This window comes from Rhinatrema bivittatum, chromosome 3 (assembly GCF_901001135.1).
Source record: "Rhinatrema bivittatum chromosome 3, aRhiBiv1.1, whole genome shotgun sequence".
Lineage (NCBI taxonomy): Eukaryota > Metazoa > Chordata > Amphibia > Gymnophiona > Rhinatrematidae > Rhinatrema > Rhinatrema bivittatum.
In genome coordinates, this window is record NC_042617.1 from 342,292,045 (window position 1) to 342,317,759 (window position 25,715).

Below are 25,715 nucleotides of genomic sequence, written 5' to 3' on the forward strand. Positions count from 1 at the left end.
GTAACAGTGTTAGTAAATGCAATGAGGTCAGTATTCAGCCACAGGCTGTCTGAATACATTAACCGGAAGAACTTATCTGGATAACTTAAAACTGGATAGTCAGCTGCACGCCTGAATTTACCCAGTTAAAACCAAATTATCCAGATAAGTTTATCTGGATAACTTTAGGACTGATCTGTGGCACAATCAGACTTAGCTAGATAATGCTGAATATTGGCATTATCCAAGTAAGTTAGCCACACTCTAGAATGCCTCTGAGTGATCCTGGTAAATTTTATTGCAGCAGGATATTTAAATCCCATGGTTTATCTGGGAATTCTGAACTTAGCTGGATAAACTAAGTTTCATTATGGGCCTCATAAATTTCTGTGGATTGTACAGCATGTGAAGACTTCATCATACTTATTGCCTTGCAAAAAGTTTTCATTAAGCAATTTAGATTTGCAGTTTGCTAATTTATTTATTTATTTATTTATCATTTTTATATACCGACCTTCATGAAAGAAATTCATATCAGATCGGTTTACAACTAACATGAGGGGAATAACAAAGTCAACCATATAACAAGAAATGAAAGTTACATATAACAAGGGGTATTAACCTGGAGGGCTAGGATAGCCGGAGCGATAGAAGGCATAACTGAACAAGTTAGATAATACAATAATATGATGAGAAGAGGCATAAGTGTATAGACTACACTTGTCAGAGAGTTTAGGTAGGTATGTAATAATTGTACAATAAATAGAATGGGGAATTTGATTCCAGGTAATCTGATGGGTTGAAATTTAGGGGCATTAACTCAACAAATATCCTGTTCCACTGTCTGGAATGTTCATTTATCTGCATTTTGGAAAACCATGAAACCCTTTCTTTTTTTCCTTCAAGCTTCAACAGAAGCAGTATCTAGCCTGCAGTTTAGTAGTAATCTTGTGGGGACAGTGATTATCTATTAAAGCAGCAGTACTTAGCCTATTTTGTTTTTAATGGTTGTCAGTTTAAATCTCTAACTGGTTCTCTTTTCTTCTGGGATTAAGACCCAGATTGGCAGCGATATAGCCAAAATATAGGTTACTGTTTTGAGCAGGCCTTAGCCCGCACTGCTGCTTCAATGGCCTGATTCTCTGGACAGCCATATTTGGATCACAGTGCCCCAAACTGCCCTAGATCTGATGTGTGTGATGCCACAACCAGTAAGGGGCCATTGGGATCTTGTCGGTGTGAAATGATTTAGGACTTCTGCTAACAGCTGTTCCCAGACATGATAGGAGTCAAGTCGCAATTTATAGACTAACCAATTTATTATAGCATGAGCTTTCGAGGACCAGGTCCACTTCGTCAGATTCTATTCCCAGAGGTTCAGAAGGATTTTTAGTTTGAGATATGTGATTGTTGCTGCCTATCTTGTTGCTGCATTTACTTACCTTTGCCTTACATAGTATGTAAGAATGCATCTTTGTATTAATAGCCAGTGGGTTCAGAGGGAGGATATTGCTATAGTGCTCCATCCATAACAATTTTTTTTATTATTATTATAAATCCTGGTTAGTATAAACTGAAATCACTGATAGTGATAAACTGATACCCTCATAGTGTAGCATTTTTTACACAAGTCAAATTCAGCTTTGAATCAAACAACTGTTTAGGTTCTAAGACCTTCTTCTTAAAAAGGGAACCTGGGAGCCTGCATTACAGTTCTTACAATTGTAACTGGATTTGTAATCTGTGTACTTTTAATATACACAGTTTTATAGAGGTGGTAAGCAATGGCAAAGACCATGGCTCCCAAATCTATTGACTCTATAGCCAGTCAGGTTTTCCAGATATCCTCAGTGAATATGCATGAGATATATTTGTATATATTAGAGAGCTAGTATATGCAGATCACATGCATGTGCATTGTGGATATTATCTGGCTCATGGGGTCAGTAAGACAGGTTTGGGAGCTTCTGTGGTAAAATGCTAGCAAATGCAAGGCGTTAGCTCAGAAAATTCTTAGACCCAGGCATCAATCCATGGCAAAAAGGATTAAAAAAAAAGTCCCCAAAAATGTCACATCAGGCACAAACCTTACAGCAATGAAAATATGGGGCCAGTCATCCAACCACTGGTCCTACAGAGAAAAGTGTTCAAGAGTGAAGACGTCGTGCATACTTGCATCCTGATAAAGAAATAAACCTTTACTGTCTGTGACTCCAAAATCCTGCAGTCACAGACAGTAAAGGTAGACAACAGAATAAGACTCAAATACTGCCTAATGAAAAGATCATGACTTGACTGTGGTTGAACACAACCCAGGCGCCTGTGAGTTCAGGAAAAGCCTGAGAGTTTTCAGGAAGATAAGGAGTTCACTAATAAATGGACAGCTACAAGTGCTCCTTGGACCTGATGCTATTGGTAGTTGAACAAATAATTAAAGTTAAACTAAGGGGCTGAATGGAGACCTTGTGTGTTTGTGGTCAGTGTTTTCCCCTGGACAATTTTTGGGATTTTTTGGGCTGATTGTTTTATCATCCATACAAATAATGACACAGAGAATGATGGTACATAGTGTAAGATCCTTAAAGCCCATCTAATCTGCCCAATCTCCTCCTTGTTGCAATATCATAGAACCCAGCTGATCTCTGACTTTCTCTTCCATTCTAAATACCCAGGGATCCTCTCATCCTATCCCAGGCTTTCTTGAGTTATGTTACTGTTTTGCCTCACTATGAGGCTGTTTACCTGCTCTGTGGTTTATTTTTCTGCCCTGTGATACCTTTCCCCCGGGAACTCATTTCCTCTGTGCTGGCCTGGAGGTGGTGGTTGAGCTCTGCGCTACAGTTCAAGCAGGGGCTTACAATGCCGCCTTGACTCAGAGAGAAACTTGAACTGCATATACAACTCAGTAGCCTGATGGACTCTCTAACAGCTAGGGCGAGAGAACATTGTAGAAATCTCATCTTTTGTGAGACTTTCCTCACTCCAAATGACGTCAAATCTTCACCGAGGTGTACTGTGCTGTTCATACGTCTCACTCTGCATGTCAAACTGGCCCCAAAACCCTAAACCACCACCAAAACTCACCTTGAGTTATTAGCTGGCCCTCCTATGTGATATAAATAGTTGAATACTGTGAAGGCCTCCCCAGAGGTGCGCCCTCTCCTCTCCTCTTATGATTTGCAGTCCTCCAAGGATCAGAAAGACCGCTGCTTTTCGTGATTAATGTTTTGGGTTTGGTTTTTTTTTTTTTATACCGGAGATGTGATTGTTCTTGAAACAGTTCTCTTTGTATAAGACCAACAGTTGGATGAGCATTTCCATCCTTTCAGTGCTGCAAGGTTTATGCCTGCCTTGATACTTCATAGGGTGGGAGTTCATATCATTTGATACAGCATTAGGGCTAGACAGTTCTGTGGTAAAGTCCCTGGTACAAAGAGATTCTAGTTGAATGATTGTAATAAACAAAACATGAAATGAAAGACAAAATACGGATATCATTTAGGTTAGACTAACAACTGAATGGAAGATGCCTCTGCTCCCCCTTACCCATATATAGTCTGGTCTCATTTTTCTAGGGACACGTTGATAAATCGGAAACGTGACCATGATCCCGGACGCCCTCTGGCAGGTGTGACGCTCCTGGATGTCGGCTGCGGTGGAGGGTTGTTGTCTGAGGTGAATATATATATATATTGTAATATTGTCCTTTTCCTTCCATAATACAAAAAATGGGAGAGACTTTAATTTCTTATAACCTTATTTGCCTAGGTTTTTGTGAAGAATGCCCAGTAAAGAGCCTGTGGAGGACCCACAGAGCCGCTGACATTTTTCCCATTGATTGGCGTCCAGTAGGTCACTAATTCTCAAGCCTTTTCATTTTGAAATAAATAAATAAAATGTTATTACCTAGAAAGGTTTTTACTTTTGTTTACTGTGTGGCCAGTTTTTAGGGGTGGTGATCTAATCAGGCGCTATAATTTTTACCCTGATTTTCATGGATTTAGTCAAATTTGATCTTGAATGTTGTAAAAACAGCCTTCCCCCCAGGCAGAGTGCTGACTTCCCTGGTATTGCATTGCAAAAATCAAGACAAATCTACTTTTTTCCAATGGAAATACTATCTGATGTTGTTGGTAATGATTTAAAAATCACTGCTAGTTTGGCCCGAAAACAGGAGGTGGCATGATGGAACCACTTCTCCACCTCCCTCGACCCCGTTCTCCATGGGTACAGTTGTCGTACTTTGGGAACACAGATGTTCCTCCCCTCCCCCATTAAGTGCTTTTTTTTTAATATATATATTGGGGTTCCAAAAATACACTGTAAACTTGCACGTTTTTCAGGAAACCAGGCACCTGTCATATTTTCCTTCCTCTTTTCTTCAGTTTTTTTCCCCCTTCAGGCTCCTCTCCTCCCTTCTCCCATTTTGCTTCCTTTCTCTTGGTCTAGCAGGAAGAGTGCACTCCTGGCCCCCGGTTGCTGCTGCTTCTCTTCCCTAGCATGCTGCTTTGCTAGACAGGAAGAGGATAGGGAGCACACACTTGCTGAGTCCTATGCTGCTACCTTTGCTGCAAAGTTGGAAGGTTGGGGGGGGGTTGGGGGGATCAGGGGAGAAAAAAGAGCTGGTTCTCTACAGTTAGTGGTGGGTTGGATTCAGCTAGTTGCAGTCATTCTTCCAGCCTTTGTCGGTCCTAAAAATGTACTCCTCACTGACAAGTGGAATTTTTTGGCCCTGTGCTTGAGAGCCTAGTTTTACAGAGATGGAGGATCCCACCATTTGCAGAATGAGGCATCTTCGGTGATCCTGTGCAAGACTCCAGTCCTCGGAGGAGGGACGATAACCTGATCCAAGCAGTGTCCTTCTAAAGAATGAAAGATGAACATTGCTAGGACTACAGTCTTTGTCAAACAAGATATCCTGCCTCTTCCTACTGACTTCTACCCTATTTGCCTAGCCCCTCCTCCACAAAATCATTTTTCTGCATGACTTTTTCCAGTAAGATGTTGGCGCTGAAAGTTTTATTTTGTTGTCCGTAAGTTTTATTTTAGGTGCACACACAAGTGAGGACGTTTTAATCAGTTAGTAAATAGAAAAATTATAAAAAGATGACTTGTATGCACAACAAAGAGCATTTAGTTTCAAAGACAGCTTCTAATAGATGCTTATTACCTGAAAAGGCAGAGCCTAAAATAATCAGTTCCTTACAAACATGCCTATATTAATAAAAGACGTGGGAAGCTGGGCCCAGGAAGTTGCTTCCAGTGCCTAAGTGGTATTCCTATGTAAATAATTGAGTGAGCTGGTGCAGACCTGAAGGCGTGCCACCGATGTCAGTGGTGGTGATAACAGCGGGTGTACTTGGCATTCTGAGCTTTTAATGGTGCTTGTGGGTTGCTCACAAAGAGCTATGTGCTTTCATTAATAAACCATTTTTTTCCTTTAGAGAGTGATGATGCCTTTCTATTTTTAGCCTTTAGGGATACTGGGAGCTGCGGTTACTGGAATTGACCCTTTGAAAGAGAACATCAGAACAGCCGAGCTCCATAAATCATTTGATCCAGTCCTTGCTAAGCAGATCCAGTACAAAACCAGTTCCCTGGAAGAAATTGTGGCAGAGAGTACAGAAGCGTTTGATGCAGTTGTAGCTTCGGAAGTTGTGGAGCATGTGGGTGACGTGGAGTCATTTATAAAATGCTGCCATCAAGTGTTAAAAGTAAGGTTTGATGTTTTTTTTTCAATTAGTGGGTGTGGCAGGCTATTTTTGTTCTGTTCCCTAACTACCTATTCCCATGAGGAAGCTTGCCAGTCATTGTCACACTGCTCAGAATCTGGTAAGGAGCAGAATTCACAAACTTCTCACGTGCTGAAAAGATCAGTGGGAGCATCCAGAGTTAATAGAATTCAGTATACTGTATATTACATCAGCCATAAGCGAGAACTGATGCCATTTTGCACTGCAAGGACTTTCTCAAGGGGTAGCTGCTGTCTTTTTACAAATCCTGTAACTACTCTACAATTTTATTTTAGATTTTTTAATATTTATGTTTTAAAAATTGAGAAGCATTTATGCCCACTGTCCCATCTTGAATCTCTAACACAAAGTAATCCTTCAAAAATTTGACAGAAACCTAGTTTCCCTGTACGTACCCGGATTAGTCCAGACAGTGGGTTGAGCCCCCTTTCCAGCAGGTGGAGACAGACCAAAACTGAAAGGATATCCTGTATGAGGGCAGAGCCTATCCTGTAACCCTTCAGTATTCGTCTGTCTCCAAGCAGGTGTAGCAGCTCCCCTTCGGTTCTCTGCTGTAGGCTAGTCAGCCTCTTCTTTTTTCTTTCTTAGGCTCAAGCAAGTATTCATTGTAGTTTCTCCTTAAATTAAAAAAAAAAAAATTAGTTATAAGACTTTGTTTTATTTTTTTAGTGATTTTTTTCTTTTTTCTGCGAGGGAGATGGATCCGTCTCCCAGCTCTTGCCGGGCTCAGGGGGGCTTTGCCCCTTTTGCGCTGCATAGCCTGAGTCCATGTACGCTTCTAGGTGTGGGGACTGAGTTTCTCGGGGTCTCATCTCCCCCCCCATCTGGCTGCCGAGAGGGTTTTTGAACCCGCTGCTGCGCTCAGTAAAAAAAAAAAAAGTTTCAAACTTTAAATAAGTTACGGGTATTCCCCTACCCCTAACTTATTTGCAGCAGTAGACCAGCATTTTTTTATTTTTCTGGTCCTACCAGGCCTTGAACCGGCAGCCAGACAGGCAGGAGTCAGCTGGTTCCCCCTCTGCTTCACTCCGGCACTGCAGGCTATCACTCAAACCTTTTTTTCTGCTTTTTTTTCTTAAGCCGCAGCTTGCTATGCCCCGGCAGGCAGCCTGCCTTTCTTGTGGGCTGCCCTCTCCGCGTTTTTCGCGGCAGGGCCTCTGCTCTGCTTGCCTGCCGGGTGGGGAAGGTCCCTCCTCGGCAGGACAAGCAAATTTAGCCCGGGGATCCTCTTCCCCCGGCGTGGCTAGGCCTTTCCCGGGTCGGCAGAGCCCGGGAACGGCAGTCATTTCGGATTTTTCATCGGCCCCAATTTCGGAGCTCCCTGGGGCTGGGGGGCTGGTTTTTTTTTTTTATTTACCCCCCAATTTGAGCCCCGCGGGTCCCCAGGAGGGGGGCCCGACCCCCCCCCTCGCTTCCCCCTCCCCCTCTCCCCCCCTGGGAAATCCAGGGTCCTTTTTTCTGCAGAATTCGTCCTCATGCACAAATCTTATTTAGCTAGCTTGCAGGAGGAGGACGAACGCCCCCCCCCCCCCCCCCCCCCGCAAAAAATCCCTTGATCCACACCGTTGATGCCCGGCTGTGGAGCCCCAGGGGCCAGTTCAGGCGCAGGTGGTCCTGGGGGCGTCCCCCCTTCCTCCCTCCCGGTGGATCCCGGACCCCGCCATTTCCCTGGATCTGGAGGATGGCCCCCCTTTAGAGGGGGATGACCCCAGAGCTCTCCGTTTATTCTGTAAGGAGGAATTAGAGCCCCTCATTCCCTTCGTCCTGCAGGAGTTGGACTTGGAGGGTCCCACTGTGGATAATCTGATGGACTCTCTGCCCAAGGATATGAATCCGGTCCTGGGGGGCTCAGGACTCCGGCCTCCGCCTTTCTCTTCCACCCCATGCTTAAGCTCCTGATCCTACGGGAATGGGAGGCCCCTGAGGGTGCTCTCCGGGTGGGGTGTGCCATGGATAAGCTCTATCCCCTCCCGGAGGAAGGTTTGGAGCTGCTGAAATATCCCTCTGTGGATTCTTATGTCTCAGCGGTTACCAAGCACATCACGATTCCGGTGGAGGGTTCCACGGCTCTAAAAGATGGGCAGGATTGTAAATTAGAGGCTCACCTGAAACGCATCTTCGAAGTCTTGGCCCTCGGGGTCCGGGCCTCTTGCTGTAGCAGCCTCATGATGCGGGCAGGCCTCAGGTGGGTCCAACAGTTACTCTGCGCCCAGGAACTTCCGCCGGCAGAGCAGGCTGAGCGTCTGGAGGCCGTCATCGCTTACGTGTCGGACGCCCTCTATGATCTGGTCCGTGTTCAGGCGAAGGCAATGGTTTCAGAGGTGTCTGCCCGGAGGCTCCTCTGGCTGTGCAATTGGTCGGCTGATCAGTCGTCCAAGGCTCGGTTGGGCACGCTGCCCTTCAAAGGTAAGATGCTTTTTGGAGAGGACCTCTAGAAGCTTATGGACTCCTTGTCTGACAACAAGGTCCATAAACTACCAGAGGACCATCCTAAACCTGCCCGGTCTTTCGCGCCCTCTCGTTCTCGCTTCAGAGGTCAGCGTCGTTACGCTCCGCGTGGGCAGGGAGGTTCCTCCAGGGGGTCTTCTCGTACTCAGTCCTGGTTGCAGACCTTTCGTGAGGGCCAGCCTGCGCGCACGCGCCACCCCTAAGCCTGCCACGCAATGAAGTTCAGCTGACTCATTCCTCGGTCCCTCGCCTCGGCGGCCGCCTATCCCTGTTTTTCGAGGAATGGGTCAGAATCACATTGGATCAATGGGTCCTCCACATTATCAAAGACGGGTATGCCTTCGAGATTGTTCGCGACCTTCCGGATCTTTTTCTTTTCTCGCCGAGCGGTCGGTCCAAGAGGGACGCAGTGGTTCAAACTCTCTCCAAACTCCTGGATCTGGGCACGGTGGTCCCAGTCCCGGAGAGGGAGCTTGGCGCCGGCCAGTATTCTATTTACTTCACCATACCCAAAAAGGACGGCTCCTTCCGCCCAATACTAGACCTCAAGACGGTCAATCGGGCCCTCAAGATCCCTCATTTCCGCATGGAAACCCTGCGTGCGGTCATTGCAGCAGTCCATCCCGGAGAGTTCCTCGCTTCCCTCGATCTCGCAGAGGCGTACTTCCATATTCCCATTCACCGCGACTACCAGAAGTATCTTCGCTTCCACATCCTCAATCAGGACTTCCAGTTTCGGGCGCATCCCTTTGGCCTTGTGACCGCGCCCCGCACCTTTACAAAGGTCATGGTGGTGGTAGCAGCGGCGCTGCTCCGGGAGGGAATCCTTGTCCACCCCTATCTGGACGACTGGCTCATCAGGGCCAAGTCGGCGGCTTCCTGTCAACAGGCGGTGGATCACGTCTTGTCTCTCCTCGCCTCCCTCGGGTGGATAGTGAACTTCTCCAAGAGCAACCTTCAGCCCTCCCAAGAGTTGGAGTTCCTGGGAGCCCACTTTGACACTTGAGTAGGCAAGGTCTTCCTACCGTGAGCGCGCGCCCTCAAACTGATCGAGCAGATCCAGAATCTGATTGCGCTATCTTCCCCGACGGCCTGGGACTATCTGCAGGTTTTGGGATCCATGGCTTCCACCATCGACCTCGTCCCCTGGGCCTTTGCTCATATGCGTCCGTTTCAGAAAGCTTTGCTATCCCGTTGGCAGCCAGTGTCTGAGCAGTATCACATAGTCCTCCCGTTCTTGGACTCTACTGTAGACGACTTACAGTGGTGGCTGTCTCTTCCTTATCTACTACGAGGGATGCCTCTTCAAGCTCCACAGTGGACAATAGTGACCACGGACACCAGTCTGTTGGGCTGGGTGCGGTTTGTCTCTCTCAGTCCACCCAGGGTACCTGGTCGCCGACTCAGTCTCGCTGGCACATCAATCGCCTGGAAACCCTGGCGGTACGCCTGGCTCTTCAGGAGTTCCTTCCCCTGCTCCGCAACAAGGCGGTAAGAGTCTTGTCCAACAACTCCACCACAGTGGCTTACATCAATCACCAAGGGGGCGCTCGCAGTCCCCTGGTGGCCTTAGAAGCCAGCCGTCTCTTCTCTTGGGCGGAGCAGCATCTACAGTGCCTTGCGGCCTCCCACATCGTGGGCAAGGAAAATGTTCAAGCCGACTTCCTCAGCCGTCAGTCGCTCGATCTGGGGGAGTGGGAGCTCTCGGACACAGCCATGGCTCTGATAGTGGACAGGTGGGGTCCCCCCTACCTAGACCTCATGGCAACTCTGCACAATGCCAAGGCCAATCGGTTCTTCAGCCTCTGGAGGGAGCACGGCTCGGAGGGCGTGGATGCTCTGGCTCTGCCTTGGCCAGCGGACGTTCTTCTGTACGTGTTCCCCCCGTGGCCCCTGGTGGGGAAAGTTCTCAGACGAATCGAACTCCACTGGGCACCAGTGATTCTAGTCGCGCCCGAGTGGCCGCGAAGACTGTGGTTCACAGATCTCATCAATCTGGCGGTGGACGGACCCCTGCGTCTCGGGCATCTACCTCGTCTCCTCAGTCAGGGGCCTGTATTTTTCAACCAGGCCAATCGCTTCTGTCTAGCGGCCTGGCTTTTGAACGGCGTCACCTGAGGCGTAAGGGGTATAAGGAGGAGGTAATTTCCACCCTGCTGCGAGCCCGAAAGCAGTCGACTTCCCTGGCCTTCGTGCGCATCTGGAAAGTTTTTGAGTCTGTGTGTGCTTCCTCCTCGCTGGCGGCGGTGGGCTATTAGCTTCCTCCTCGGGCCTCCCTCGGTGCCTCCGGCTCTGCCACAGTCCCCGGCATTCCCAGTCCTGCTTCCACTTCTCATCAGGCCTCTCTGCGAGGACTGCAGAGAGATGCTGCTGCTCATGCTGCGCCCCTCCCTAGGCGCAGCATGAGCAGCAGCATCACTGACTCTTAATTAGGGACCACGGTGGGAACCTAGCCGTGGCCCCGGATGATGACGTCAACCTAACCATAGTATTTAAGCTCAGGCTCTGCTCCCTAGCATTCCCTTTGTAACAGGTCTCCTCGCTGGTCGAGTACTTGTTGCTTCCTAGAGATTTGTCTCATCTCTGCAGAATGCCAGCTGGTCTCCCCGCAGGAAATCTGCAGGGCAGCTACCTGGAAGTCCTTGCACACTTTTGCTCGACATTTCTGTTTGGACGTACAGCAGGCAGATGCCTGCAATTTTGGAGCCAGTGTCGTTTGAGCATCACTCTCGCAGTCCCACCCTGTTTAGAAGAATCTTGGGTACATCCCAGCAGTCTGGACTGATCCGGGTATGTACAGGGAAAGGAAAATTGGTTCTTACCTGCTAATTTTCGTTCCTGTAGTACCACGGATCAGTCCAGACGTCCACCCACTGTGGATTTGAATGGGGTAGAAGAAGAGTCTGCTCGAACTAGTCTTTCCTGAAGAGTGGTATAAGCTTGTGCTATCCGTTTAAGGCCGATCTTAGGTCTGTTTTCAAAGTTCTGTGTTTTCACCCTGTGCTCATTTGAGAGATAAAACTTAGGTTAATTCACAAGTGGTTTAGTCTACAAAGTTATTTCTGCTTGGGTATGAGTAAATACTGAAGAGCAGCAGGTGGCTCACCAGGTTAAGAGAGGGCGCTCTCAAACTTTTTCTCTTGTCTCCATCTGCTGGAGGGGAGGCAAAACTCAGTAATCTGGACTGATCCGTGATACTACAGGAACTAAAATTAGCAGGTTAGAACCAATTTTCCTTTTCACGGGTTACAAGATTTAAGATAAATAAAATGAATAAACCTTCCTGTTATCCTCCCAAACATCTGGAGTTGTTAACTCAGGAAGACGGGACACTATATTCTCCCAACTTTCAGCCCTAGCCCTCACAGCTTGGATTTTGAGCAGTCAATGAGTGCAGATCTCAGTTTACCTACAGAGACTGTGAACAGACTAGTCTCATCTAGAAAGGCTTCAGCTAGAAGAAATTATGCCTTAAAATGGAATAGGTTCTCCAAATGGTGCCAACAGAACACTTTGGACTCCTTTTCTTGTGAACCCAAGCATCTGCTGAAATGCTCACTTAGGTTTCGTCGCTATAGCAATTTACCATACTTGAGGGAATAGTAAACCAATCTCTACTTATCCCCTGATATCTCGATTCATGAAAGGTCTAAGGCATGTCAAGTTTCTGGTTCAAAAAACACCTATTCTGTGGGATCTGACCAACTAATGAAGCTGCCTTTTGAGGCACTAAAGTCAACTTCTCTAAAGTACTTGACATGGAAGATGGTGTTCCTCATTTCAGTGACTTCAGTTAGAAGAGTCATCAAACTCTAAGCTCTCATCTTCCATACATACAGTTTTTCCACAAGGTAGTCTCTGTACCCACCCAAAGTTTGTGCCAAAGGTAGTCTCAACTTTTCATATCAATCAATCCAACATACTATCTAACTTCTTTCCAAGGTTCCATGCGCATAAAGGCGAAAAAGCCCTCCATATTCTGGACTGCAAAAAGGGCTTTAGTGTATTACAAGAAACAAACTTGGCTATATCGTCAAACTTCCCTACTGTTCATCTCTTATCCCCAACAGGCTACGAGTAGTGGTCATCAAACTTACTTCACATGCATTCACCACTGCTACAACTTAACAGGATTGCAAGTCACAGACACTGTGAAGGCTTATCAAGTGAGAGCCATGGCTGCTTCTGTTGCTCATCTTCGAGAAGTTCCTATTGAGGATATTTTCAAAGCTGCAACTTGTCTTCAAGTCACACTTTTATATCCCACTACTGTCTTGATAACCTCTCAAAGATTGACAAATTTTTTGACAAGCAGTTTTGTGAAATCTGTTCCTGCTGTAGTCTATTCTCCACAGTGGGGGCTGGGTTGCTTATTAAGTAAACACTCTACTGCAACCCACAATTTGAGACTCCCCACATGTAATGGATAATTCAGCAGGCTTATGGACAGAAAGAGCACGTTTGTTTACCGTAAACATTGTTTTCCATAGATAGGATTAATTAGGCATGAAGTACCTGCCCACCTCTGTAGAGAGTCAAATACATAGCTAGAATTAGCTCTGATGTAGACTGAGGAGGCACATGCGGCAACTCTCACACATGCTCAGGAAAGCAGTACTAGCTTAGAGAGATGAGTCCGGTACCATTGGATGATGTCACCCCACATGTAATAGCTAATTGATCATGCTATCTACAGAAGACACAGTTTACGGTAAACTAACTTGCTTTATCCAAGAAGGAATTCTTGAAAATACTTCCAAATAGGGTCTCTGATGCCCAGAAGCCATGCTAGTTTTCTAAGGTATTGTAGGGGAATATAGGAAGCTGTGTGTCTTCTGAACCATGTCTTTCCTTTTTCTTTGCAGTTCACTCTGCTGTTCTTTCTACTCTCTCTGCCCATTTCTATGTTCTCTTTCTTAACTCCTCTGTCTTGCTTAATCCAAGTTCCACAACTACATAAGAATAGAGTTCCTCCTCCACAGCCTTTTTGCACTTATGACTTTAGTCTGGTGAGAAGCAGAAACTGAAAGCCCAGAACTTTCCAGAAGCAAGAGCTGGTAGTTACTGGGCAGAGCTGGGCAGACTAGATCCATTTTCCTACGATGAAAAATCTGAAATGAATATTTGGTTGGTAGGCAACTCAACTTTTGTGTTTGTTTATTTATTGATTGATTGATTGATTTTATATACCGTGATGGTGCTCTCCAAATGACAACGGTTTACATAAATAAATTAAATAATCTTAAAAATGATACAGTATAAAAATAATCCACAATAAAGTTAAACATAAAATCAAATAAAAATACAATATGCTAAAAAATAAAACAAAATAAAATTCAAAAAAATTCTTAACTTGTTACTTGTGTGTGTGACAGAGCAATTAATTCATTTTTATGAAACTAGAATGAAGAGTCAACAAGCTGTAGATGATACCTTTTTATTGTACTAACTTAATACATATGTGACGAGCTTTCAAGAGTTATTCTGTCTCCATCATGTTAGTGAAGAAACAGCGCAGTTACACTAGGTTTAAATATTACATTCATCTAGGTCTTAGGCTGTTTGCATATGCTGATGCAACTCAAGGGAAGGGATGTGAGAATGCCAGAGGTTATGAACGGTAAAACTTTTTACAGTTGAAAAGGCATATATGTGATAATGGGTGAGAGCCAAAATCCTTGTCCTTTTGCATTTGTTTCAAGGTCTGGGAAAACAAATAAGCATGGGGGTAACTTGCTTGATGTGGTGGTTATTACCCTTAACCAAAAAGCACAATACTACACTTCTGATACGACTCCAATATTGCTCTCTGCTTCAATTGCGGGGGAGGGTTAAGGTAATTGAACCCAAACAGTAGGTTTGGGTTCAATTACACGGTTCAATTACAAGAACACGGGGGTAACTTGCTTGATGAGCGGTTACTATCCTTAAACAAAAAGCCTCATACTACACTTTGATGCAACTCCAATATTTCTCTCTGCTTCAATGGCAGGGCGGGGGGGAAGGAAATTGGACTCAGTAACCAACAAGAGCACTGACCTTGGCGGTCTGAATTACTGTTAAGTATGGGAAATATAACTATGGGAGCTTGCTGGGCAGACTGGATGGGCCATGAGGTCCTTTTCTGCCGTCACTTCTATGTTTCTATGTTAATCATCTTAATTTCAAATGTTTTCCACTTTTGTTCCCATCCAATGGACCGGTTTCCCCAAGTCATTTGGTAGATAATTTATGCACTTGGTGGGGCCCTAGTCTTTAGGGACTATTTCTGAACTGGTGTTTCGTAGCAAGACTGCCTGGGTATGTTCATTTATTTGCTTTTTTTTTTTTTTTTTTAACATATTAGATTCTCTAACGATAACATTTCCCTCTTCATGTTAGCCTGGTGGCTCACTCTTTATTACCACAATCAGCAAAACCATGATGTCCTATGCTTTGGGAATTGTAGTGGCTGAGAGAATAATGGGAATTGTACCAGCCGGCATTCATGACTGGGAGAAGTTTGTTTTGCCTGAAGAACTTGAGCGCCTCTTAGAATCAAGTAAGTGTCAAACGGCAGATGGGAAATGTTTTAGGGTTTGTTCCTTTACATATATTGGCTGGGAAAGTCAGATTGAGAAAAAACAGTATGCTTTATTGCCCTAAACTGCACCATTTTGTCTACCTGAACGTTTATTTTATTTTATTTTTTTTTTATTTTTATTCATAAATATTTTTGGAATATTTCTGTAACTATTCTTTTACAATGAAAGTGTGGTGTATGTTGTATGGATCAGTGAAACATGCTCCTACTTTAATGCATTTTGATTTGTATTTTTTAGACAACAGAATGTGACAAATATACAGTGATGTGAATACTTTTACAAGACACTGTAAATATACATAATACAAATATGTTTCAGAAATCATGTCTGAATGTTTCATCTGTGATTTTTGGGGTTAGGCTGCAAACCCCTCCCCCCAAAAAAGTATTAATTAAATTCATACTGCATTAGTTGAAGGTATTCTGTGAAAAGGCTGAATTGAGATGTTTCCCCTTATTGCACTCCATAGAAAAATAATTCAAATTGTTGTTTTAGTAACAATGGTACAAAGTCTCTCCGTTACAGTCACTTTGCAAAGTAATACAAAACCCTGCAAAAAAATATCACTCACAGCCTATACAGCAAACCTGTCATATCAAAACAGCACTCAATGCCATACAAAAACTCCCAGAACTGAAACACCTCTGTATGAAAAGACAAAAGTGCAAATATTCTACCAGGCCTTCAAACATCAATACACCTCCTATTGGGGAAACCAGAACCATCTGGAATGCGACAGATCCCTACACAGAAACTGCACCTAGTAGAATTCTTCACCTCAGTCACACATAACAGAACACAGACTCTCACCAAATACAAAATAAAGGTTCACAAATTGCAATATGCAGACAAAAAACTGAATTATTCTTTGTCACCGTGTCCACTCTTGCTTCCTCTCCCCTCATCTTGTTCCATGTAGACAATAGGACAAGAAGGGCCAGATTATGGAACATAGGATTCATTTTTGCTTTGGATTGTGCACGGTCTGTTCCAGGCTCACTCTTCTCCTCCTGTTCCTTGCATGCTGCCTGGTGGGGGAGGGGCTGGAGCGGGAAACAAATGGTTGGGTTCCGCTGCTTGAAATTTGGGGTACTGGCCTATACAGTCATCAGATTATGTCGTTGTCCTCTGTGCCAGGGCCCGACTACTGCTTGAACTGCAATTGGACCCAAGGTGGTAGAGGAAGGTGATATGTCCCAGGGTGGTGCTGCTGCTGCTTCTGCTGCTGCTCTCCTCTCTCTTGCTAGCCCAGCAAAATGAGGGAAGGGGCAGGGGGTATTTTAGAAGAGCCAAGGATAGAAGCTGGGGGTGGTATATGTGAGAGGGGTTGTGAGAGAGACTTGGGAGATATGTGAAAGTGGCTGGGGGATAGAGATGTGTGAAGGAGAGGGCTGGGTGGGTTATAAGGGGTCAGGGGCTGTATGAAAGAGAAGGTAGAGGAGGATGAACGGGGGGTGTGTATGTGTATTGGTATGTGGAATGAAAGGGCAGCTTGGATGGGGTGAAGAAAGAAGAGAGGACGGGGTGAAGAGGGATGGGAATGAGAGAGGAAGCATGGCAAGAACACCTCTCTCTGCATTCCCCTCCCAATGCTAGGGAGGTAAAGTTTCTAGATGAATAAATGACTGCTTCATGGAGAAGTTGTTCTGGAAACCAACAAAAGAGGAGCCATTTTACACCTAATTTGTAATGGAAAGCAGGCTTTGGTGTGAGAGGATTACTTGGCAACAGTAATCATAATGTGATCAAATTTGAGTTAATGACTTGAAGAAAGGAGATTAAATAAATCTACTGCAGTAACATTTAACTGTCAAAAGAAAATGAGGAAAATTGTTAGAAAATACAAAAAGGTGCAGCTGCAAAAGTAAAGAGTTTAAATCAGGTGTGGACATTGTTCAAAAATACCATTCCTCTGCACTCAGGAAGGCCATTCTTCACCAATGGTTTATCCACTTCTACCAGCAGATGGAAACAGAGAAAACTGATGTCACTGACGTATAGCTCTGCCCCGACATCAGCCTGCCAGTATCTCTGGTTCCAGCAGATGGTGGACACATGTCTCTCTAGCGGGATTGCCCATGTTAGGGAAAAAAAAAAAAAAAAGAAGAGAAGAGGTTGAGTTCCTGAGGTGAAACCAGGCTGATCCCTCCCTTGGTTGAGCAGTTGAACCTCAATGCCTGGCCAGGTTTAGGCTCTTTAAAAAAAAAAAAAATCGTCAGAGGACAAGGAGGAGGAGCTCGGGGTGAAGGCTTGTGCCCCCCTCCCATAGCCACTGGCTTGATAGTGTTTTCAGCCGGGGAGAGCTGAGCTCAGGTAAAAGAAAGGAGGGAAGGTGATAGGGATCCCCTTTCCCTACCGGGTCATTTTCTCCCCCTCAATACTAATCTCCCTCCCCCCCCCCCCCCCCCCCCCCCCCCCCCCCACACACACACACCTCTGATGAGTTAGCAGAGAGTGGAGGCGAGCAGCGTTTTGGCAGCGCGGGTTGGCAGTTAGGACAGCATTTGCTCCTAGGCCCTGCATCGCAGGTACTATCGGTTGGTCACATGGAGTGCAACTAGGTCGCTGTTACATGCAGTTAGGCTGCAATGGGCATTTTTATGTGTGCTCATGCATGCGCTTGTGTATGCACAATGGGGCCGAAGCCTAGAGTCGGCGCAGAAGCTTGTAGCCTAGACATGAGCACATAATTGTGTGGGTACATCTACGTGCACTTTGGTATGTGTGCAGAAGACTGCGTGGATAGGCGAGTAGCCTTTTCATGATGGATAATGGCGCCAGGGACTAAAAAGACTAAGTGCCTTTCTATTTGTGCGACAAGTTGTCGCTCTCGCTTTGCCTATGCCAGCGCTGTCTGAAGGCTTATGGCAATTTGCCTCACAAGGATTTTGCTGCCATTGGGGCATCCCCTTACCGATGGAGGACTCGGAGAGGGGGTGCAGGAGGCAAAGCAATGGACAGTTTTGTTCCCCTCTCCCTTGTTCCCAAGGGGAGGGCTCGGAGAGTGCTATATTCAGTCCTGAGTGTCTCGGTATAGGTTCAGCCTTCTTTCCCTGGATGGAGTTTTTCCAGGGGTTATAGACCTTTCTGAAACATTGTCCAATGGAGGCTAAGCAGTCCTGCAAAGAGTGGATGCATCATAGATCTTCCCACTTGGCATCCAACTTGGCCAGAGTTTGTACCGGCAAGGGCGCGAACCTCGGGGGCATCCCCCCGTAGTGACGTCATCCGCTTCCAACTTAAAAGGTCTTTGCTTGCAACTACGAATCGTGTTAGCAAGGGGAATTCTTTCTCTGCTGCTCTGCCTGCACAAACTTACCAAAGGGTACCCGCTCCTCGGGGGCCCCGTTCTCTCTTCTTGATTACAGATTGCTAAGACGGGATCTGGTACTCGCCCCTCTAGGGCCTATGTCCCTGAATGCTCAGAAGACTCCTTACTACCTGGAAGCGATCGCAGACATGAACACTGTGAGTTCTATTACAGATAGGAACCGGTACTCACTCCACGAGGGCTCATGTTCCTAAAACCCTTCTCAACTCTCTTCTATCTCAGAAGCTATCGCATATCTATATCTGGTACACTACTATTTCAGATTGCAGATAGGAACAGATACTCGCTCCACAAGGGCCCATGTTCCTAAAACTCTCCAAAGATTCTCTTCTATTCCAGAAGCCATCTCATACACAGATATTGTGAGTTCTCATTCCAGACTGCATATAGGAACCAGTACCTGCCTACGGCTCCTGCTCCTGAATACTGAAGACTCTCTGTTGCATAGAAGCCATTACAGATATCTACAATTGTGAGTGTATCATCTACTACTGGTTATGTATCCAGAATACCCTGTCTACTCACTACCTATAGTCTCTCTCTACAGCTCAGCAACCCAGAGACTGCAACTCCAGTATCTGAGGGACTTCAGCCCTGCCAGGCACATCAGCTCACTACTGCCACCTCTGGTGGTTCTACTTCCTGTCTAATAAAGAACTATCTGTGTTTGTCTCCATACTCCAGCCTAGAGCAGTATTAATCAGACTGCCACTCTGTGGGAGGCCAACCCACCACAGATCATTAACTCCGCCTAAGGAGTATTACAATTGTTAAGCTCCTCTCTTTTGGCAGAGTGATCCATAACTGGTTGCCAACTCTCTAGCGGACTTATAACAGATTGCCAACTCCTCCCACCCAGTAATGGCGGTGGAGTGGGGTGTTATGTTTTCTCTCCCTGGCTGATGATCAGCAGGCTCATTCGGAAAATTGAGTCATACCAAGAGTGTTGTTCTGGCGCCTCTGGATTGGCCATGGAGACTGGTTCGCCAACCTCCAATGACTTCTAGTGGGCAGTCCTGTGAGACTGCTGGTCAGGGAGGATATTCTGCATAAAAAGCTGATCATGCATGAAAATCCTGGTCTGTGCTGTCTTACAGTTTGGCCCTTGAGAGAGCTTGTCTACTGAGGCATGGGTATTCTCCGGCAGTGATAACCACATTGTTTCCAGCTAGAACGTTTTCTATATCTCTGGCTTATATTAGGGTTTAGAGAGTATTTGAGAACTGGTGCGGGGTGAGAGGTTATTATCTTTTCAGAGTGGAGATCCCACTGATTTTGGAATTTCTGCAGAAGGGATTGTTTAAGAGCCTAAATACCCTGAAGGTGCAAGTGCCAACTTTCACATGCTATAGGGGCAGATTAATGGTAGGCCTCGTCCTCCCATCGAGATGTGTCTAGGTTCTTGAAGGGAGTAAAACATCCACATCCTCCCTTGCCTCTTTGGGACCTTAATGTGGTATTGAGATTTTTTACGGGTTCCACCTTTCAGCCGCTATGTGATCTCTCCTTGTGGCTGCTTACCTTGAAAACCGTTTTCCTGGTGGTGATCTATTTGGTGAGGGATCTCCAAGCTGCAGACTCTTTCTTGCCATGAGCCTTCTCTACGGATAACCCTGGGGGCAGTGCAGCTCAGGACTGTTCCTTCCTTTTTGCCGAAGGTGATATCAAAGTTCCATTTGAATTAGTTTACTTCCCTGCCCATATTGGATAGTAGGGATGAGAATCGGGCTTCGGACGATTGAAAATATCGTACGATATTTTCAAAATCGTCAGAAATCGGGGGCTCCCCCAAAACGATAGGAAACCCCCATGATATTGTTCGTGGGGGTTTTCTTATCGTTTTGGGGGAGGGCGGGAAAAACGGCACACACAAATAACCCCTAAACCCACCCCGACCCTTTAAAACGAATCCCTTAGCTTCCCCCACCCTCCCGACCCCCCCAAAAAAAACTTTTTACAGGTACCTGGTGGTCCAGTGGGGATACCGGGAGCGATCTCCCGCTCCAGGGCCGTCGGCTGCCACTAATCAAAATGGCGCCGATGGCCCTTTGCCCTTACCATGTGACAGGGTATCCATGCCATTGGCCGGCTCCTGTCACATAGTAGGAGCACTGGATGGCCCTGCCATTTTTAAAGATGGTGCCGGCCATCTAGTGCTCTCTTTTAGAGATGTGACCAGAACTGCATACGGTACTCAAGATAAGGTCGCATCATGGGAGCATACAGAGTCATTACGATATTCTCTGTTTTATTCTCCATTCCTTTCCTAATAATCCCTAGCATTCTGTTTGCTTTCTTGGCAGCTGCACACTTAAGCAGACTATTTCAACATATCAACGATGATGCCTAAATCTTTTCCTGAATGGTGGCGCCTAATGTGGAACCTTGCATTTTGTAGCTATACTTTGGATTACTCTTCCCTAAGTGCATCAGTTTGCACTTGTCCACATTAAATTTTATTTGCCATTTGCATGCCCAGTGTCCCAGTTTTGCAAGTCCTCTTGCAAGTTCTCAATTTTGAATAATTTTGTCTTACTGGCAAATTTGATCACTTCCCTTGTTCCCATTTCAAGGTCATTTATAAATATTTTAAAAAGCAGTGGTCCCAGAACAGATCCCTGGAGCAGTTCACTATTCAACTTTCTCCATTGGGAAAACTGACCATTTACCCCTACTGTCTCTTTTCTAGCTTTTAACCAGTTGGCAGTCCACAATGGGACACTATCCCCTATCCCGTAACATTTTAATTTCCTAAGAAGGACATTGTCAAATGCTTTCTGAAAATCCAGACATATTGTATCAACTGGCTCACCTTTATCCACATGTTTGTTTACGCCCTCAAAAAAGTGAAGCAAATTGGTGAGACAAGATTTTCTTTGGCTAAATCCATGTTGGCTTTGTCCCATTAAAGTATGCTTATCTATATGTTCAGCAGTTTTGTTCTTTATAATAGCTTCTACCATTTTGCCTGGCACGGACATCAGATTCATTGGTCTGTAGTTTCCTGGATCACCCTTGAATCTCTTTTTAAAAATTGGCATTACATTGGCAATCCTCCAGTCTTCAGGTATCATAGACGATGTTAATGATAGTTTACAAATTTCCAATAGCAAGTCTGCAATTTCATTTCTTAGTCTTGTAGCACTCTGGGATATATACTATCTGGTCCAGGTGATTTGCTACTCTTTAGTTTGTCAATTTGCCCTAGTACATCTTCCAGATCTACTGAGATTTGTTTGTCATGCAGAATCATTACCTTTGAATATCATTTCTGGCATGGATATCTCTCTCACATCTTTCTCGGTGAATACTGAAGCAAAGAATTTATTTACTCTCTCTGCTATGGCTTTGTCATCCCTAAGTGCTGCTTTTACCCCTTGATCATCTAATGGTCCAACTGTGACTCCCTCATAGGCTTTTAACCTCAAATGTACTTGAAAAAGTTTTTGTGAGTTTTTGCTTCCATAGCAAGCTTCTTTTCAGATTCTGTCTTTGCCTTCCTTATCTATCTAACTCACCAGTGCTTATGCGGTTTCCTGTTTTCTTCATTTGGATCTCTCTTCCGTATCTTAAAAGATGTTCTTTTAGAAGATATAGTCTCTCTCACCTCACCGTTTAACTATGCCAATAGTCGTTTAGACTTCTTCCACCTTTTCTAATGCTTGGAATACATCTGGTCTGGGTTTCCCAGATGATATTTTTAAGTAACGTCCTTGCTTGATCTAAACTCTTAACCTTTTTAGTTGACCCTTTCAATTTTTTCCCAACCATTTTCCCACCACTGTTACCTCTCGCTCTGATTCATGTGCTCCTCCTAAGGACTTGGTCTAAAATAGTTTCCCCTCTTGTTGGTTCTTGAATCAATTGCTCCATGAAGCAGTCGTTTATTTTTTCTAGGAACTTTCCCTCTCTAGAATGTCATCGTCTACTTCCAGAGCTGGACTGATGCGCTTTGAGCCGCAGAGCACTATGGGGTCCCAAGTGGTTCGAAGCGGAACAGCAGCCCCAGGAAGCAGAGGAGATTGTGGTTCAAAGCACTGCACTGCTGCTGTCCTACAGCCAAGTACAATCAGGGGGGAAAGAGTGAGTGAATGAATCCCAAGGGGTGTGGGGCCTCTGAGGGCATCGGGGGGGTGGAAGGTGGAGAGTGAGAGGTTCGGAGTGGTGGGTTGTGAGTAAGAGGATCCCCCTCTCCTCCCCCCAAAAAAACCCAAACTGGACAACGAGAGATGTCAGAAAATTACTTTATTTAAAATAAAATAAAAATATACATTATTCAATATGCAAGTATGCCACATAATTGCCACAGAATTTCAGATACTTTTCTACAGAATCTACCCTTGAGCTGCTGCAGGAAACCAGGGGCTGTGACTCTAGGCCGTGTTGCAGTGTGGCATTTTGACCTGTGCATGGAGCTTGCTTTCTGTATATGCTTTGAAATGTGTTAAAAGAGCTTCCAGTGCAGGCAGAGAGGCTCACTTAGGAAACTTTCCTGTCTGTCTCTTGTAAAAGTGCAGTAATTAGGATCAGTGCATGCCAGCAGGAGGAAAGAATGCAGCAGCACAAGATAACAGTGGGAAGAGATTTGAGTGAGAGCCCAGAAGATAGGGTAGGAACACCTGGCTAGATGTCTTGAGAGGAGGGGAATGCAGCAAGATGCTTTTGAGGAAAAGGACAAAGAATACCATGAGAAGGGTATAATTTTTTTAAGAAGGAAATTTTCAGCACAACATTTCTCTTCTGCCATCCTTGCATAAAAATACCTTATTTAGCCCAGTGCCCCCCAAACTGCAGAAAAATAATAGAAGGACTAGGGGGCATTCCATGAAGTTAGCAAGTAGCACATTTAAGACTAATCGGAGAAAATTCTTTTTCACTCAACGCACAATAAATCTCTGGAATTTGTTGCCAGAGGATGTGGTTAGTGCAGTTAGTGTAGCTGGGTTCAAAAAAGGTTTGGATAAGTTCTTGGAAGAGAAGTCCATTAACTGCTATTAATCAAGTTTACTTAGGGAATAGCCACTGCTATTAATTGCATCAGTAGCATGGGATCTTCTAGGTGTTTGGGTACTTGCCAGGTTCTTGTGGCCTGGTTTGGTCTCTGTTGGAAACAGGATGCTGGGCTTGATGGACCCTTGGTCTGACCCAGCATGGCAATTTCTTATGTTCTTATGTTCTTAAAAATCAACAACAGCCTTTCCTCACCCCGGGAGCCCAGCTAGCTAGCACAGAAATCTTCACCCTAACATCAATAATTTTCCAACTATTCTGTTTATAATTTGATTTCTAGCCTGTCTCTATTTACCCTTGGCCTTCTTAGATTCTTCTGTGCCACCTCATAACCACCTCTTTCAAAATGTTTTGTCCTGTCTTCTGCTCCTTCTGTCTGTTCTGTCCACCATGCATGTATCTCTCTATTTACAGCTGGTCTTTCCTCTTTTTCCCCGCCACCACTGCTTCTTAACTTTTTCTAGTCTCATCACCTCCTGCCTCTTCCTTTCCTTCATCTCTCATGTCTCCTTCATAATTCTGTCTTCTCCCACAACCCTTCTTTCAACTTATCTCTTCTATTAGCCCCTTTTCCTCTCCTCTCATAGCCCGTGTTCTCCTTTTCCAGCCCCCACACCCAATTCTCATCTGCTCCTGGTTCCTCTCCCAGCTCCTCTCCACTGTCAAACTGGATCTGAGTGAGAAGCCCAAGCAGGAAGTCTCCCCTCCCCCTGCAGCCCATTGTTCAGGCTTTTCTTTGCCAGCCAAAAGGTTTCAGGGGGTGGCAAAAAGCAGTAGCACAAATTATCTTTTGCTGTTTGCTGTGCTTGTGTGTTCAGCATGGAGCTTTCAGGCTGATGGGAGTTTACTGCATAAGAGAGACAGCATCACATATAGGAAACTTAGTCGGCATGCACATTTCATAGGTAATGAGTGACTCCTTGCCTGGCCACAGGACTGGCTTCTTACCTGTTGCCCTGTGGCCACTGCTGATATTCAGCCTTTGTTTAAATCATTATACTGACACCTTGTGCCCGCTAGTACTTCAGCCTCTTGCTGGACAGGCATACGCATCTCAGATGCACGTTATTGGGCCATCTTGTATTTTTTTAATACAAGAATTTGATAAATATCAGTAAATATTTTCAGTGTGTTAGCGGGAAAAAAAAATCTAATGTAGACTGTTCTTTCACATAGCAGGTTAACATACCGAATAACTTCTGGATTTTCTTCTTTTTAGATGGGTTTGTAGTAGAAACACTCAGCGGGATGTTATACAATCCATTCTGTCGCTCATGGAGTTGGATGGAGAACACTAGCCTTAACTATGCAATGCATGCAGTGAAGACCATTCAGCCTGAGGAGCCCGCTTCCACAGAGCCCGCAGCAGAACGGAAGCAGGAGCAAGCTGAGGACAGCACCAGCTCTGCTCTTTGAGGTTTATGGAGGGGGTAAAAACTGCATCAAGAAGATCAACTCCTGTAGATTAAGAATGGCCTAAAACAACTTGGACCTAGCATGTAGGCTGTTGCCAGTCCAATAGTTTGCTGTGAAATGGAATACTGCTGCACAGTGAAAAGTATTTATCAGCGTCACTTGTGTATATGTATGTCCAGAGTTAGGAAAAAGCCTTCAAAATAAAGGTGAAGTAATGGTCAAGATTTCAAGCAAGCAAGACCCTGTCACGTTAATCTTCAAATTTAGTTTCTACATCTTGGTGTGGTATGAAAATAGCACTATTGTGTCAGTCGCGGAGCAGATTTGCTGCAGTGCCTTTACAGCTTGGGATGCCAAGCAAGCCAGTAGTCTGAGAATAAATGAGGCTCATTCTCAGAACATTTGGCAGAGATCTAGCTTGAGCAGGTTTGAGAATGGGGGAAAATCCAACAGCTGCTCAGCCACTAAGGCCCTAAAAGTATTCTTTTATGTTTTCAGTGAGATGTTTTTCCCCAGAGTACAATAGTTTAAGATGAGTTGCCTTCAAAAAAAATAAAGTGGCATGCAGTAAGCTGCAGATCTTTCAGATTTTATGTATTTAACCTGCAGAACCATGATTAGCCTTGATTATCTGACCACACATGCTGCAAGCATAACCAATCTCCTAGGTTTATTTCAGCATTTTTGCTATGTAAAAAAACCCTAAATGGGCAACCATTTATTTGAGTTGAACCCAAGCTACTTTCTTCCAGTTTGTACCTATAAGAAAATAATAGCTGGATTTGAACATTCCAGGCTAAAGTGTTCTTTTGCATGGAGTGGATTTACTCATTGAGAAAGGTTGAATTGCCTAATCACATTGGTCAGTTTCACCCTTTTCCACCATGTAAGAACAAAAGAAGTTACCATACATGGTCAGACCGAGGGTCCAATCAGCACAGCATTCTGTTTCCAACAAAGGCCAATCCAGGTTACAAGTACCTGGCAAGTACCCAAACATTAAATAGATCCCATGTTATTAATGCCAGCAATAGCAGTGGCTATTCCCTAAGTCAACTTGATTAATAGCAGTTTATGGACTTCTCCAGGAACTTATCCAAACCTTTTTTAAACCCAGCTACACTAACTGCCCTAACCATGACCTTTGGCAACAAATTCCAGAGCTTAATTGTGTGTTGGATGAAAGAATTTTCT

The 25,715-nt window shown here is 45.0% G+C and overlaps 1 protein-coding gene across 1 annotated transcript in view; it reads left to right on the forward strand.

Moving 5' to 3' along the window:
• Positions 1-24,745, forward strand: part of COQ3 (coenzyme Q3, methyltransferase) — a 43,773-nt gene extending 19,028 nt beyond the window's left edge. Inside the window, exons 4-7 of the mRNA XM_029595384.1 lie at positions 3,555-3,654; positions 5,451-5,693; positions 14,562-14,721; positions 24,325-24,745. Coding sequence (XP_029451244.1) covers positions 3,555-3,654; positions 5,451-5,693; positions 14,562-14,721; positions 24,325-24,521 — 700 coding nt within the window. The 3' untranslated portion in view covers positions 24,522-24,745. The remainder of the gene's footprint in view (positions 1-3,554; positions 3,655-5,450; positions 5,694-14,561; positions 14,722-24,324) is intronic.
• Positions 24,746-25,715: the final 970 nt, after the last annotated feature.